General features: G+C 32.5%; 3 protein-coding genes across 11 annotated transcripts; 2 read left to right on the forward strand and 1 right to left on the reverse strand.

Annotated features, from left to right (window-relative positions):
- The first annotated feature begins 1,345 nt into the window (after positions 1-1,345).
- On the forward strand, positions 1,346-2,758 carry LOC111285486 (putative E3 ubiquitin-protein ligase RHY1A). Of its 2 annotated transcripts, XM_022874968.2 has the most exons (4): positions 1,346-1,588; positions 1,722-1,994; positions 2,092-2,207; positions 2,341-2,758. In XM_022874968.2, exons 2-4 carry the CDS (start codon positions 1,827-1,829, stop codon positions 2,630-2,632), a joined length of 576 nt encoding a protein of 191 aa, XP_022730703.1. In that variant the 5' UTR covers positions 1,346-1,588; positions 1,722-1,826; the 3' UTR covers positions 2,633-2,758. The 2 variants fall into 2 exon arrangements, with proteins under 2 accessions (XP_022730703.1, XP_022730705.1); XM_022874970.2 differs by lacking the exon at positions 1,346-1,588 and having other exon boundaries at positions 1,644-1,994.
- Positions 2,759-3,842: 1,084 nt separating this feature from the next.
- On the forward strand, positions 3,843-6,706 carry LOC111285650 (uncharacterized). The gene is made up of 5 exons (XM_022875201.2): positions 3,843-4,335; positions 4,617-5,435; positions 5,531-5,610; positions 5,736-5,807; positions 6,199-6,706. Exons 1-5 carry the CDS (start codon positions 4,003-4,005, stop codon positions 6,584-6,586), a joined length of 1,692 nt encoding a protein of 563 aa, XP_022730936.2. The 5' UTR covers positions 3,843-4,002; the 3' UTR covers positions 6,587-6,706.
- Positions 6,707-6,980: 274 nt separating this feature from the next.
- LOC111284920 (uncharacterized) lies at positions 6,981-11,981 on the reverse strand. 8 transcript variants are annotated; one of them, XM_089762476.1, is made up of 8 exons: positions 11,536-11,981; positions 10,069-10,192; positions 8,889-9,881; positions 8,356-8,529; positions 7,724-7,866; positions 7,475-7,585; positions 7,295-7,385; positions 6,981-7,153 (listed from the first exon to the last, which is right to left on the reverse strand). In XM_089762476.1, exons 3-7 carry the CDS (start codon positions 9,879-9,881, stop codon positions 7,310-7,312), a joined length of 1,497 nt encoding a protein of 498 aa, XP_089618602.1. In that variant the 5' UTR covers positions 10,069-10,192; positions 11,536-11,981; the 3' UTR covers positions 6,981-7,153; positions 7,295-7,309. The 8 variants fall into 8 exon arrangements, with proteins under 8 accessions (XP_089618602.1, XP_089618599.1, XP_022729757.2 ...); XM_089762473.1 differs by lacking the exon at positions 10,069-10,192; XM_022874022.2 differs by lacking the exon at positions 6,981-7,153 and having other exon boundaries at positions 7,185-7,385; positions 10,036-10,186.
- Between the last annotated feature and the right edge of the window lie 2,077 nt (positions 11,982-14,058).

Raw genomic sequence — 14,058 nt, forward strand, 5'->3', positions numbered from 1 at the left:
AAAGGTCACGTCATCTCAATCGACAAATCCCAGACCTAACTGAGCTTCGGGTAAACTCTTTCCTATTGACTGTAGCCGTGAAGTTCTTGGCTTTTCTCTCACTACTGCCAAAGAAATTTCGGCATACTTTCGAAATCATATGCAGTGTTTTTTTTTTTTTTTTTCAAGACCATGTTTTTAGTACTACCATTTTAAAATATAATTAATCTGTATCATGATTAATTTTACCTCAATTAGTTTAAAATCTAAAATTTCGAGGAATCTATATAAAATTTTTTTGTTTAGATAGATAAAATATTTTTAAATAAAATTATATAAATATAATACAAATATATAGAGTTAAAATATATATTTTAAAATTTGACTTCTGATTTCTTTTATATAGCAAAAGAAAGAAAAAAATATATCGAGTTTATGTGATTATATGTCTATTATCTTTCTTCTTTGAATTAATATCCAAAATTTTATTTTTTTAGAAAATAAATTTTTGTATTTAATCAATGAGTAATAGATTGAATTGCACCAAAAAAATAATAAATTGAATGAGAGTTAGTTTTATGTTGATAGATGTATGGTAATACTATTAGATTTTTAAAACTTATGAGATGACATTTTTTAATATATTCCTAAAAAATTCACGTTTAAAAATCATCCTAATATAATTTAAATTTATATCTCTAATAAAGTTTACACTAAAAATGTGTATTTAAATAAGAAAAAAATAAAGTTGAGATTAAATATTTAAAAATTATATATTAAAATAATATTTGTTATTTGGCATTCAATTATATAAGAAAAAAGAAAAAGAAATTGCAATGAATTGTCAAATGAAAAAAAAAAAAAAAGATGAGATATATTTATTTAAACTTTCCTTATATATAAAAAAGATTTTATTAGTAAGTGGTTAGTTTAATCGATTAAAGTTATTTTTTTCGATAAAAAAATTTTAGATTTGAATATTATCGGTAATAATTTGTTGTAATTATCTTAAATATACGATTTGCAGTTATTTATTTTAAATTATCAAAATATATCTTATTTTAATTTAAGAGACTGAACAACTTACTTACTTTGAATTTTGTTCTTACAAAAAAAAAAGAAGAAGATTTCTCTTTTATTTATACCGTCCAAATCCTTTTTTTTTTTTTTCCTTTTAGTTTATGTTGACAGGATTGAGTTTAAAATATTTTGACAATTTTGACCTTACATAACCAAAGCCCATAGTTAATCAAATTTTTGTATGATAACTTGCTGTAGGAAGTTGATATCTTCAATCCGTGAGATAACGTGGCTTTTTGAGAGATTGGCGATTAAATTAAGGTGACCGTTTGTCAATCGGAATTCCAGGTTACCACGAACTTTCCTTGCCTCCTTCCTTTCCCTTCCCTTCTTAATTTACTTTCTCTCAAGTCTTGTCCTCCCAATTTTCTATTAATGTCAGTTAATATTCACAATAACATTGCATAACTTCTTCTTCTTCTATCTTCAAATTTCAATGGGTGAAAGTCGAAAATGATAGAGAAAGATACTTTCCTTAATAAATCAATAGCATGGCCCCGCTGTTGTCTCCCACTATAATCTCTATTAGGTGCCAACAGTTCTCCCTTTGTTTTTATAGATTCAATCACTTTTCAATCATTCCCCCACCCCATTTTTTTATATCCTTTATTGTATCAAATTCTTTACAGTTCACCTCCTCTTTAATTTCCTTCTTGTTTCAGGAATAGCTAGCTTCAAACAGGCAGACAAAATCAATTCAGAGGAGACCCTGAATCCTGAACATAACATTTAATAGTTACTAGATCTCAATTGTATTTATTTTATCAATGGCTGGTATGCTTCCTGGTGTTGAATGTGCTAGAAGAAGACGTTTCCATCAAAGTGGAGGGTCATCTGATTCACCAAGCGTTGCAGCAATTGGGTCGACAAGGAGGTCCTCTTTTTGTTTGTATACAAGCAACCATGACACTCATCATAGCTCTGTTTCTTCACAGGTATTTCTGCTTTAGTTTCCTGATAATTTATGTTTCCATATTTAGGAGATTGTAATTGGGACTGACTTGGGTTTCATTTGGAAAAAAAAAAATGAAGCAAAGGAGCATATTATTTCAGGCCTATCAGGATGAGAAGCTAGGAGGGGTAGCAAGAGAAGCTAAGGAAAGATTAGATGAGAGGCTGAGATCACAAAGAAAATCAGAACCCAAAAGGTCCAAAATGGCAAGAGTATTTTATTTATATTAGGCTCATGTTAGCAAAACTGTTATGCTACTTGCTAACATGAACCAGAATTAGTTTTTTAGTCTTTGCACTTATTCTTCTTATGTTTTTGGGCATTGAAAGGCAAAATAACAAAGAAAGTTTGAAGGGCGTGGATGGGAGAAGTTTGATTCAGAGGGAGTTGCATACAGAAGTGGTTGGATCAAGGAAGAGTGGTCAGAAGAGGTTCAGTTGGGCCAAGTTGAGTTGGAAGTCCTCGGATCAGGATGAGTGTGCCATTTGCTTGGAACGGTTCAAGGCTGGTGAGACCCTGGTTTATCCCCCGTGTGCACATAGGTTTCACTCAAGGTGCCTGGTCCCATGGGTAGAGAATAATGCTCACTGCCCATGTTGTAGAATGGGAATCCTACGTTGAATAAATCATTGTTCTTCCCATATTGTAGAATGAGAGAATAAGGATGTTGATCATAAGATACCAAGTTAGTAATCACCAGAATTTTCTGTTCTTTCAAGATATAAAATCTTTTGTCATTTTCACTTAGATTTAAGTCACCTCACTCAAATCACAATTCCCGTGAAAATTACAACGAAATAAAACAAAAGAAGAATTAAAATTTCTAGTTTTAATCTCATTCATTTTAGCGCATTGTTTATGTAGTAAAAAGTTAGAAAATAGCAGACTCTTGACTGGACCTTTTTCACAATTAGTAGTTCACATCTTTAGCAACATCTTTTCCCTCAAATGCTGTTAAGAAGTTTTATTATACCGTCAAGTTAATGTAAAGAAAGTATAGTGTTAAAACCAAATATAGTGTTAATTCTAGTAATCAAAGTTTAGTATTTGATATTTAAAACATAGTGATAATTTCAATGATCAGAGCTTAATATTTGATAGCTTTAAATAAAAAATTTTTATTTTTGATTCAACCATGACTTTGTTTTCACGTAGTCAGCTAGCTAACTCCCATTTTCAATTAGTGGAATGGTGTTATCTCATCTAAGTTGCAAAACCTAGAAATTTTATTTGAAGATTTTGGATTTAAAATTTAAAACAAAACCAAACAAAACAGCATGAGATTTATGAAATGAAAGAGATTTTTATACATAAAAATAAATAAATATGTGAAATGGAAGAATTTGTTACATTTAAAAATAAATAAGTTGGATTTAAAATTAATTGGTCATTACTTTTGGTGAGACTTATGGTTATATGTTGATTCTTCGAGAGAAAGAGAGGTTATTGTTAGTGATGAGCATTATTTGAAAAAGACTTGCAATTTCCCAAAAACCACACTTGCCTGATTAATTTAATTTGGACCACTCTAAACTATAAACCAAAAGAAAGAAAAAAACCATACAGCTTTCACACAATCCAACAACAATGGAAGTGATAGTTTTTTGGTTTCTATTATTCTGACAATTTCATTGCAATACTAATCATTTACGGATCAGTGTTTCCCAAAAAAAAAATTATTTATGGATCATACTTCTAATGTGACCATGATATATATTAATCGGATACAAAACTTAAGTTTGGCTTTTTAAAAATGGATGGATCCCGCTAAACAGTAAACATTGAGGAAAACGACACCGTTTCATCAACTAATAATCGGCGTCGGTCTTTCAACCCTCAGGTCTCAACGGCTAGTTTCAAGTGACCGTTTTAAGCTCTCCCCACACCTTATTCAAATAAAATACCCGAAAATTTTCCTTAAAAAAAAATCAAAGCTCTGGCAACTAAAATCTTGCTTCAACCCATTTTCAAGCTCTCATCAGCAAGCCAAAATGTCAAAAATGGTGTACAGTTATACGCCCACATACTACTCCACTCTCCATGACTCCATCACTTCTCTTTGCAAGACAATCCTCCCTTTTTCATTCAAGAAAAGGCGGTTACCGGCCACCGAACACAGGCTTTACAAGCTGCAATCCGACAACCTGAAATGGCAGCAGGATTCCTTTCACCAGATATTGAACTTGATGGGCCTACACAAAGAAGGGATTTTGGGTGAAGCTGAGGTTGCAGCTTTTAGAACTCATTTGCTTCAGACCCTTACTACTTCCCCACCTGAATTTGAGCAGCCTGTTGTTTTGAGGGATAAATTGGTCTTCTTGCAGGTAAATAGTTAACAGCCACTTTATTTATCTTTTTTTTTTCTGTTTATTTATGTGATTTTTTCAGGTTGGGTATTTGATTAGAAATAGAAAATTAAGTTGTACTTTTCATGAATAATCTCAGTCAATTGAGCTTAATTCAGCTGATTTTTACATCTTAGCGTATAAGAAAAACAAAGCAAGAGAGTGAGTGAAATCAGGTTTAAGATTTAATTAGCCTGCATTAGATTGCATAGAGTTAAAATGGATTTGCTGAGATTCTACTTTGGTTTCCTCTCTTCTAGGAACTGCTTTATGCAAAATGCATATCACAGGAGGAGTATCATTTTTCAAAGAGGCCTTTGTTGCAACGGTTAGCAGTACAAGGAGCTGAAATTGAGTCCAGAGAAGTAATTGTTGCGAGCCCCAAAGACTCGAAAGAGAATCAAGAAGAAGAATGGTCTGTCATTGACTTGAAGGATGAAAACTGCATCAGTAATAGAGACAATGTCTTGCATTCCAAGAATAAATCAAAGAACAACTCCACAATGATGCAGATAAAAGGAGCAGCCTCAGTTTTTGGCTTCGGATCGTCTCCGAAGCCAAGTAAAAGCAGATCGGAAAAGAGTATATTCGATGCAGATTCGAGAATATCAGCCTTTATGGTGGCTTCTAAAGAAAACCCTTTTTGGGATAGCCATTTGAAAGGTAAGGAAAGCGACACAAAATCAATTCTCATGCAAGAAGAAACATGGCCAACGGAATCCATGAAGGAAAGTGGTGGTGTTACTGATAAGGCAAAGAGAAAACCATTTAGAACTCTGTTTCATATAGAGCAAAGAGAGGGAGATGTTGGTGGAGGTGGTGATTATGGCCCTGGTTCAGAGGAGAAAGCATCAAAATCTGCTAAGAAGCAATGGGGTTTTGATGGTTTCAAGAAATGGAAGAGAGACGATCCAGAGGATGAGACTGCTCCTTTGCCTCTCAATGAAAGATCAGATAGTGAAGCTTTCCTGGGGTCATGCCACCTTGTTGCAAGTCCTATTGGAGACGGGTCGGACACGAAACAGATTAAGAGGAAGCTGCATGCAAATGGAGTTCAATCGGATTTCTTCATTGATAAGGTTCATTTCAATGTTGCAGAAAAGTTTTATTAATTGTATATTAGTCTTAGCTTATATTGTTGAACCTGGAGCTCATATCTTAGTTGCACTTGAAGGTTTTAGGAGACGAAATAAAGGAGGAGCTGTCACGCATTCAAACGGAGCTCTCCGGTACCAATCCGAATCTTAAATTCTCGTAAGCAAATTCATTCCATCAAATCTTTATTTGGAGTAATATTTTGAGGATAACAGATAAATGTATGCTTCACAAGAGCTATTTTATACACTTGCCTAAGTTTTTGTTTGCTGTAATTCCACTAGGAACGATCAAATTGAAGCGATTTCCACAACCCTTCCTGCAGATAAGGCAGATCTCAAAAAGTTCTTCCCCAAGTAAGGATGATAAAAATCTTGATTTCATTACCATATGGTATTCTCTTGCGTTTGTGGGCGTGGAGAACGCTATTGCATTATTGCTGCTTACAAATTCTGAGATGTTAGCTATTATGAATCACCTAATTCAGTAATATTTTGTTTGGTAAGAAGGCAAACTGATTTTCAGGGTGACATTAAAAGCCTATAATTCTGTATAATTAGGTAATTATATCATCCTTGCACGAATCAGATCACTTCAGAAGATCGTAGTACAGTATCAGCCATTAGCTTATCCAAACTACAAGGCCTTGAATCTTTTTTACATTATTTTGAATTATAAAGATTTGGTAGAGTTCAAGCCAGATCATCAGCTTTTCTACTTCTAACTGCCTCTTTGCCAATTTTTAAGATCATGGTGTGATCGAAATAGAGATGTTGTACTGGATGTGGTGAAGAAAGAATTCAAGGACCATGTAGGAGAGATGGAGAACATGAGATATGCAACCAGAGAGATGAATAACTCAATGCGATGGACAACTTTTGAAGATGATGAGAACTGTCACCCAAATCTCTTTGCTAATAACCACACTAGTGGCACTACTAAGGACTTGAGAAATAACGCCTTCTCCTGTGATCACACTGACAACAAGCTGAGACCTGAATCAGCTCTCTTCCAAGAACCAGAATCCCTTTTGGAACCCAAGGCATGGCTCTTCTTTGCTGGGTTAGGTGAAAAGCAAGTTTATACTATTTATTTGTATCATATTTTGGTATCAGACATTTGCAAGTACTTTTGAAGTATTGTCTTGGTTGTTGTGCATTTAAGATGTATCCCATGAAAGAAGAGGTCTGTTCTTCTGACTAACCTGTATTTTTGGTTCTTCAGTTAAAGCAACAGCCTATATTGGGCTTTGGGTAGATTTTTGTCCATGACCCTGAGGCTTTCTTTATGTGTCTTGACAAAAACATTATCAACATTGGGATCCTTTAAGATCAACCTTTTGTTACTATATATATATATATATATATAAATATAGAAAGAAAGACAAAAGCGGTTTTCCCCCTCTAATTGTCATACATAGCACAAAATTGCACACTTAGGCAGCATATTTTTCAAAATCTCCATTTAATAACTCTCCATAAGCGCTTGCACCTAAAAAGCTACTCCAAACAATTCCAAAACCAGCGATATCAAAGAATTCTTCTCCTAATATCCGTACAAGAATAAAACAAATAACCAGCTTCATCCTTCAGGCAAGGTGTGGGCATAAGTTTCGATGAATTAATCCGCCATGTTGAATATACTAAAGATGTAGCCATCAGAGTAAAATGCAAGGCTAGAAAGACCCCATTTCCTCCATTTGCTATACATAATAATTCCACATAGCCACATCATGAGGAAAAGATGCCACAACATAGTATATAGGAAATACGATGTGATAAAATACTGTTAATACAACATTTAACATTTGTATAGGAATCCATTACTATTTAGTAGTACTTACATATGTACAGTTTTATCAAAGAGAGGGAATCTCAGAATTTGAGACGGGCTCCACACCCTGACGAACATCACCTCTACAAAGTGGGCACACCCTGTAAACCACAGAGAGAGGGAGGTCAGTTCCCTAAAGAGAGAAAAAGAGAGAGTGTGCAGGGGAAGTATAGGGTGGTAGTAATGATACCCGTGTATCTCTTTAAGCCATTTATCCACGCAACACATATGAAACTCATGCTGGCAAGGTAGAACTCTTATTTCGTCCCCTTCCTCATATTCAGCCAGGCATATATAACACCTACATATAAGATTAGTAGTAGGATATTCTTTATACAATAAGTAAAGAAACACAAAATATTAAGGCATGGGGAAACTAAAAAAAATTGACTCCTTTCCCTATGAAAGAGTAATCTACAAGTATTAAGAAAGAACTTACTGTTCAACAGCATCTCCAACCTTAGCTGCATCCACTTTTTTGTGACTTCTGAGAGGGAATGAATCAACTACAGACTCGGGGGCTGGGAGTGACACCATAGATAGGGAAAGTGATACTGGTTGACGATGAATTTCATCCAAAACCTACAAATTTCATTTTGACAGAACGAAGAAATGAGGTGAACTTGTGGAGCTCCATAGGTGTTTTATCAATATCTAATGCACCCAGAGCAGAAAAGTTAATCATCACAACATTCCATTTTACTAGCACAAAGTTAATCACATACACACTCACCCCATTATACTAGAAATGCTACCTAAAATCTTCTTCAATAAGAGAAAGATCAACATCTCAAATGCAAAGGTATTGCAAAGGTATACTAGAAATGCGGAAGACAAAGCATTTTTAACACCCAAAATCCAACTACAACATCATCAGAGTCCTTATATTTATTCATTCTTCAGTAGGACAAAATGTACCATGACCATTATTAACAAGTAACTTTATAATTTGGTCAAATATGCAATACAAGATCTTCTCATAAAACAAGGGACAGTAAAAGAAACAATGACATAAACAAGATGAGTTGACATTATACAGGTAGAACATGCAAGTTGATAAACGAAAACTACCTCAAAGAGAGCCTCAGCAAGCATAACTATTCGTGATATGCTTGCACGAGCACTAGACTCATCGGTCATCAAGAGAGAATCACATGAGCATGTGCCATCAGGGTGGAGTCCAGATGGACAAAATGTAGTTCGCCGACTATTTTCATCATGGCCACCACGCAGCCTCTCCCAGATCTGAAAACAGTCAAATGGGATAGTTCATTAAAGTTACCTAATTGCACAGAAAGACAAATTGAACATATATATCTATCGCCTTCAACACCAAAATGGTAAAGAGAACTTGATAAATGCTGTCACATGATTAGAATGATTAAATTCTTCATGCATGCATAATCAGATACAAAAGATGTACTAACAAAAATTGGACATTGCTCAAAGATACCTAAGACCATAACCCCCAACACCCAGATATAATGGAGTCAAAATAATTTTCAAAATAAATCAAGTTACTTAAAGAAAGTTTTTACACATCTCTATCTACTAAAAGCAAGTTGGATAAACTTCTAAATTCAAAGTGCTTCGCAATTAAATACCTCTGATCTTGAGTGTCGTCTTCGTTCATTCAAGCTTTGAATTCTACTGCCGAGGTAACCAGAATCACCTTCAGCTCCGTCATAAAAGAAATCACCACTGAAATCAAGGAGCCACCTGTCATGAAATCCTGTATCATCAGTATCACCCGTTGAGAGAAAGATGGACGGGGAATCATTAAGTCTTCTAGAACTGCGTCTCGAAAATGCATCCCAAAACAATCTTCTACTATTCCTCCTGGCTTCACGATTACTTGAATCACCACTACCACCAGATAAAATATTGGAAGAGATACTCACAACATCAACGTGAAGCACGCTTCCATCTCCCCGGCTCATTTCCCTATTGGATACAAGAAATCCTAAACCTGAAGGTATCGCCTCTCGAATGGATTCGACTCCTGGTGAGTCAAAAGTCACCGGTTCCGAGGTATGAGGAGCAGAACCAGAACCCGAACCCGAGTTATGGACTGTTGTAACTTCGCCCAACTGATTCTCAAGAGATATTCCATGCAAATGTGAATCTTCAAGCCCTTGAGGAGACAAAACACTTGGCTCAGGACAGATCTGAGAGGCACCCTTGTTTGCATTTTCAAAGCCACTGACTGCATCCTCATTAGTCGAAAGATTTACTGAGACAGGGTCTGAAGATTGTTGTCCTTTAAAGGAAGTGCTAGCTGAAGTACTATTATCCCTATGAGATTCACCATGACTATAATCAGCACTTACCTGAGGAGCAACTAACTCTGTACTTTCAGTCAAACATTTCCTACAATTACTAGTTTCTACATCTCTTGAACCACCTTCGATAGATGGATCCCCACTGGCTGAAGTACTGCTTTCAGCTGGAATTCCAGTTTCAGTACCTGTGCTGCTGAACCTTGTTTCCATACTGCAGATCGAAGTAGATTCCTCCAGGGGACTTTGGAGCATGCTGGCAACTGGGTCACAATTTTCTGCAGACTTCACCAGAATTTCAGCAGGATAATCTTCCATCTACATCAAAAGAATGTATTGCATCATTCCCTGTGGCATATTCTAGAGCTTCCACGTGAGATGATTAGGTTACAATCTAAATAGAAAGAAAGAAAAAAAAGATAACTTCCAAGACATAAACTTGTTCATGAACATGCAATCACAAGACATTTACTGGCGCTAACAGAATTCAGAATTCAGAATTCACTTGACTCTTGCATCCTCAATGAAGACTTCATGGACTTCGCTTGGTGGACCAGGTTTGGAGCAACAATTATGAGATGCTCAACCCAATGCCAGAGAGAAGATTCTGTACTGCCTCCTGTCTACATCTTGGAACCGAGAGGAAAGCTAAAAAGTTAAGCTACTTCATGGAATTTTAACTAAAAATGAACTTATTCAAGTACAAAAGTTGTATTGTTAAAAGAAAAGGTAAAAAATCAACTGAAAAACAATCTAACCAAGTAAACTTGCTAAACTAATGCCTATCTCCAAGACTTGGTGTTGCTAATTTAAGCCAAGAGTGGTCTTGATTTACAAACGTACCAACTAATCAACATAACATACTGCAAAAGAACATTGCACTTCTTTTTCAATTCTTCCCTCCAAATAAAAATACACTGACAACTGAGCAAGCATCGATAAGTGAAACTGAAATTTCTCTTTTGAAAGAGTAAAATTCAGAGAAAAACATACTTCAGAAATTTAAACACAGTCCACCAGTAATTTTAAAATTTGCAAGCAAAAGGGACAGTTTGTCTTTTAGGCCAAAAGCGAAGGGGGCAGCTGAATGTGCACATTTCGTTCAACAAGACAAGTTTTTTATTTGGTACAAGGGGGCTGCAAGAATTAGTAAATATTCTTTAGTCGAAACTAAAGTCTGACACAGCATGAGAACCAAATCCCGTAAGGAACCAGATTCCTCATTTTTCGTTGATAGCATTTCCCATGATGAAGCTGTGGGTGCATACATGATTGAAAAAACTGGTGGGGCAGTAAACAGGTTCAAAATGCCAAAAAAGAAAGGCAGACACTCTCAAACTTCTATGTATAAAACCTTCTTCCAGACCAGTATTATAGAAACATAATTTCTTGTCTTTCAGAAGGATCGCTACATCATCAAGTAAAGCACTATTTAAAAAGATGCAACCATTAAAGTTTGGAATTCTTAAAAGGAAAAAAACGAGAAATTTCAGCCAGTAAAATGATAAAAATGATCAAGGGGAAAAAGTCAATAGAGGAACCCCTAACGTGGTCAATTGAAAAACATAAAAATCAATAATTTGCAAATAATATATAAGCAAAGACCTTAAAAGCTTTTCCCTATCCAGACTTTAATTGAACCAAAGAACTTGAGAGGAAAAATAAAATCAAATAATATGTAACTTCAAACCTGTTTTGGAGCAAACAAAAAAATGGAGAAATAATTTTTTTTTATAAACAAAAATACCCAAATTTACCTGAAAGAAGTGATTTTGGTTTGAATTAAGCAAAAACCAGATCGCCAAAAAGTTTATTGAGCATAAAAAATTAAGAAAAAGCACGAAATGGGGTATTGATTTTATTATCAAAAAGTCCAAAATTAATAATATTTGTATATAATTCAGCAACGGAATAACCAAACTCAAATCATCCAATAAAAAAAAAAGGGCTAAACTTTTTTATAGTCAATTACCTCAAGAGGAGCATGAGAGGAAGAGCTACCGCAGAAGAAAAGAGAAGAGAGTCTGGAAAACCGTTTGGATCGGCGGTTAAGTCTCCCACCTGATGGGTCCGACCCCAGTCGACTGCTACTCGACCCCATTTCAACCCCCTCTTTTTTAAGCCTTCTTCTTTTCAAAAGCTTTTGAGAGAAAATAAGAGTTTTCTACTGACTGGTAGGTTTTTTCTCTTTTTCAAACTCTTATGAAATTGATAATTGAAGATGGAAGGAGAAGAGACCCAATTCAAAACTTTTTTTTTTAATAAAAAAATAGTTTTTGAAAATGAATTATTTCTGTGGGCTTACGTATGATTGGGGTTGGAGGAAGAAAAAGCGAAACTTGGTTCAGACAAAAAGACAGAAAAGACAGAAAAGAGCGTTGTGCGTTGGACTCTGTTTTATACCCTGAATTTGCACCCATTTGAATTGCTATGAGCTCTGTTTATATAACAGAGTGAGAAGCATGAAGGATCAAGTTACCCTAAAATTAATAATTATATATATATATTTGTAAAAGTAATTTTCAATAAATCAACCGTTAAATTTAATTAAATTTTCAAATCAATAATATGCATATTATATTATATTGATAATAAACAATATAATACAATATATATTTCATTGTTAAAATTTTTATATCGATAAAATATAATATTATTTTTAATTAATTGAAATTTTATTATATACTATTTGTATAAATAAAAAAATTAATAATTAAATTAAAGATATAAAATAATATTAAAATATATTAAAATGTATAAATTACACTAATATAAATAAAATTTTTTATTTAAATCAATAAATAATTTCATATGATTATCTAAGTTTAAATCATGTCCGAATAATTTCATCTGATATTTTGAAGGTTTCGCTGAGTTGTCATCTTATGGTTAGTACAAAAATCCAAGTAGAAACGACTTCCATTAATTTTAGTTTCACTTTATTGGTTAAATCATGTATTGATTTTGATTAATACAAAAATAAATGTGATAATTAAATATATTTTCATTGATAATAATTCAAATTTTTAGTTTTATTTTATTATAGGTATAACCAATATTTTCACCATTTTTAGTAGAATACTAGGGTTAATGATATGAATAACTTTTAAATTATAATAAAATATTTAATATAATATTTTAATTTTAAAAATTTTAATTTAATACTTAAATTATAAATTTATTAATTAATATGATATTTATTTTTAATATGATTAACTTTAAATAATAACACATGATGTAAAAATAATTTTTAAAATATTATATTATTTAATAAATTTAAAATTTAAATATTATATTAAAAATTTTTAAAATTTAAATATTATATTAAATATTTTATTATAATTCAAAAATTATTCATAAAATTAATTCTTTTTTAATATTGTTTTATTATAAATGAAAACAACACCATTTATTCATAAATACTGCCACTAAATTTACTAAAAAGAAAAAAAAAGTACTTCTTAATGTTTGCATCATAATTATCATTTTTTTATTTTCGTTTTATTTTTTAAACTTTCTATCCTTATAATTTATTTAATTGAAAAAAAATATTATGTGTAAACTTAATAATAAAAAATATGATATGAGGATATAACATGAATATCATATAAAAAAAATATAAAAATGATATAATTTAAAAATTTAATAATAATTAATATATATTTAATAAAATAAAAAAATATTTTATATTTTTATGTGAATATGAATTATTTTTTATATAAAATATGATATAAATATATAAATTTTAATATTTTAAAAAATATAAATATAAAATTTATCAAATCTAATTACATATATAAATTTCTTTAAATTTATTATTTCTAAACGCTGACTCTAGTATAATATCACCAGATAATCCTTATCTTGTTTTGAAAATAACAATGAGAGAATTTAAGTGTTTTATATATATATATATATTCACTTTTTGTGCAGGACGTGCATCACTTAAAAGCACTTTGGGGCAATCCATGTGAGTGATGGAGTCGGCTTGAAAGTGGTGGACACAAATCAAAAGGCCAAAAAACAAAACCATTAATTTTGCAGTTGTGCACAAATTTGTCGTCACTTCATTTTGATTTGACAATGGATTAACATTTTCAAGATCTATTGAGATTAGCGAAGGAGGCCAGCCAGGGGAGACTTGGTTAATCCGTCAACTAGTAAATTTTGGGTAGGTTGATTGGGTTTTTCCGACTTTAGTTTGGTTTGGTGATGATGTTACTACTTCAACTTTTTATTATTACAAACTTGATTTCAATGTCATTTCTTTTCTTGGTTTCACTTCAAACAAGTTAGCCAATTGTTTTCTCATGATTTTTTTTTTATATAAAAAAATTATAATTAAAATATATAAAAAATTATAAATGTTAAAATTTTTTAATACAAAAAAATTATGATTCGAGTATAGAAAAAGAGTTGATAATTATTTAATACTATCTTTTAAAATAATGAGGTAAATAAAATAAATTAAAATTTTAATTGTGTTGAAATTTAA

The sequence above is a fragment of the Durio zibethinus genome, chromosome 6, assembly GCF_047325235.1.
Source record: "Durio zibethinus cultivar Kanyao isolate XHJ-2024 chromosome 6, ASM4732523v1, whole genome shotgun sequence".
In the NCBI taxonomy this organism is placed as follows: Eukaryota; Viridiplantae; Streptophyta; class Magnoliopsida; order Malvales; family Malvaceae; genus Durio; species Durio zibethinus.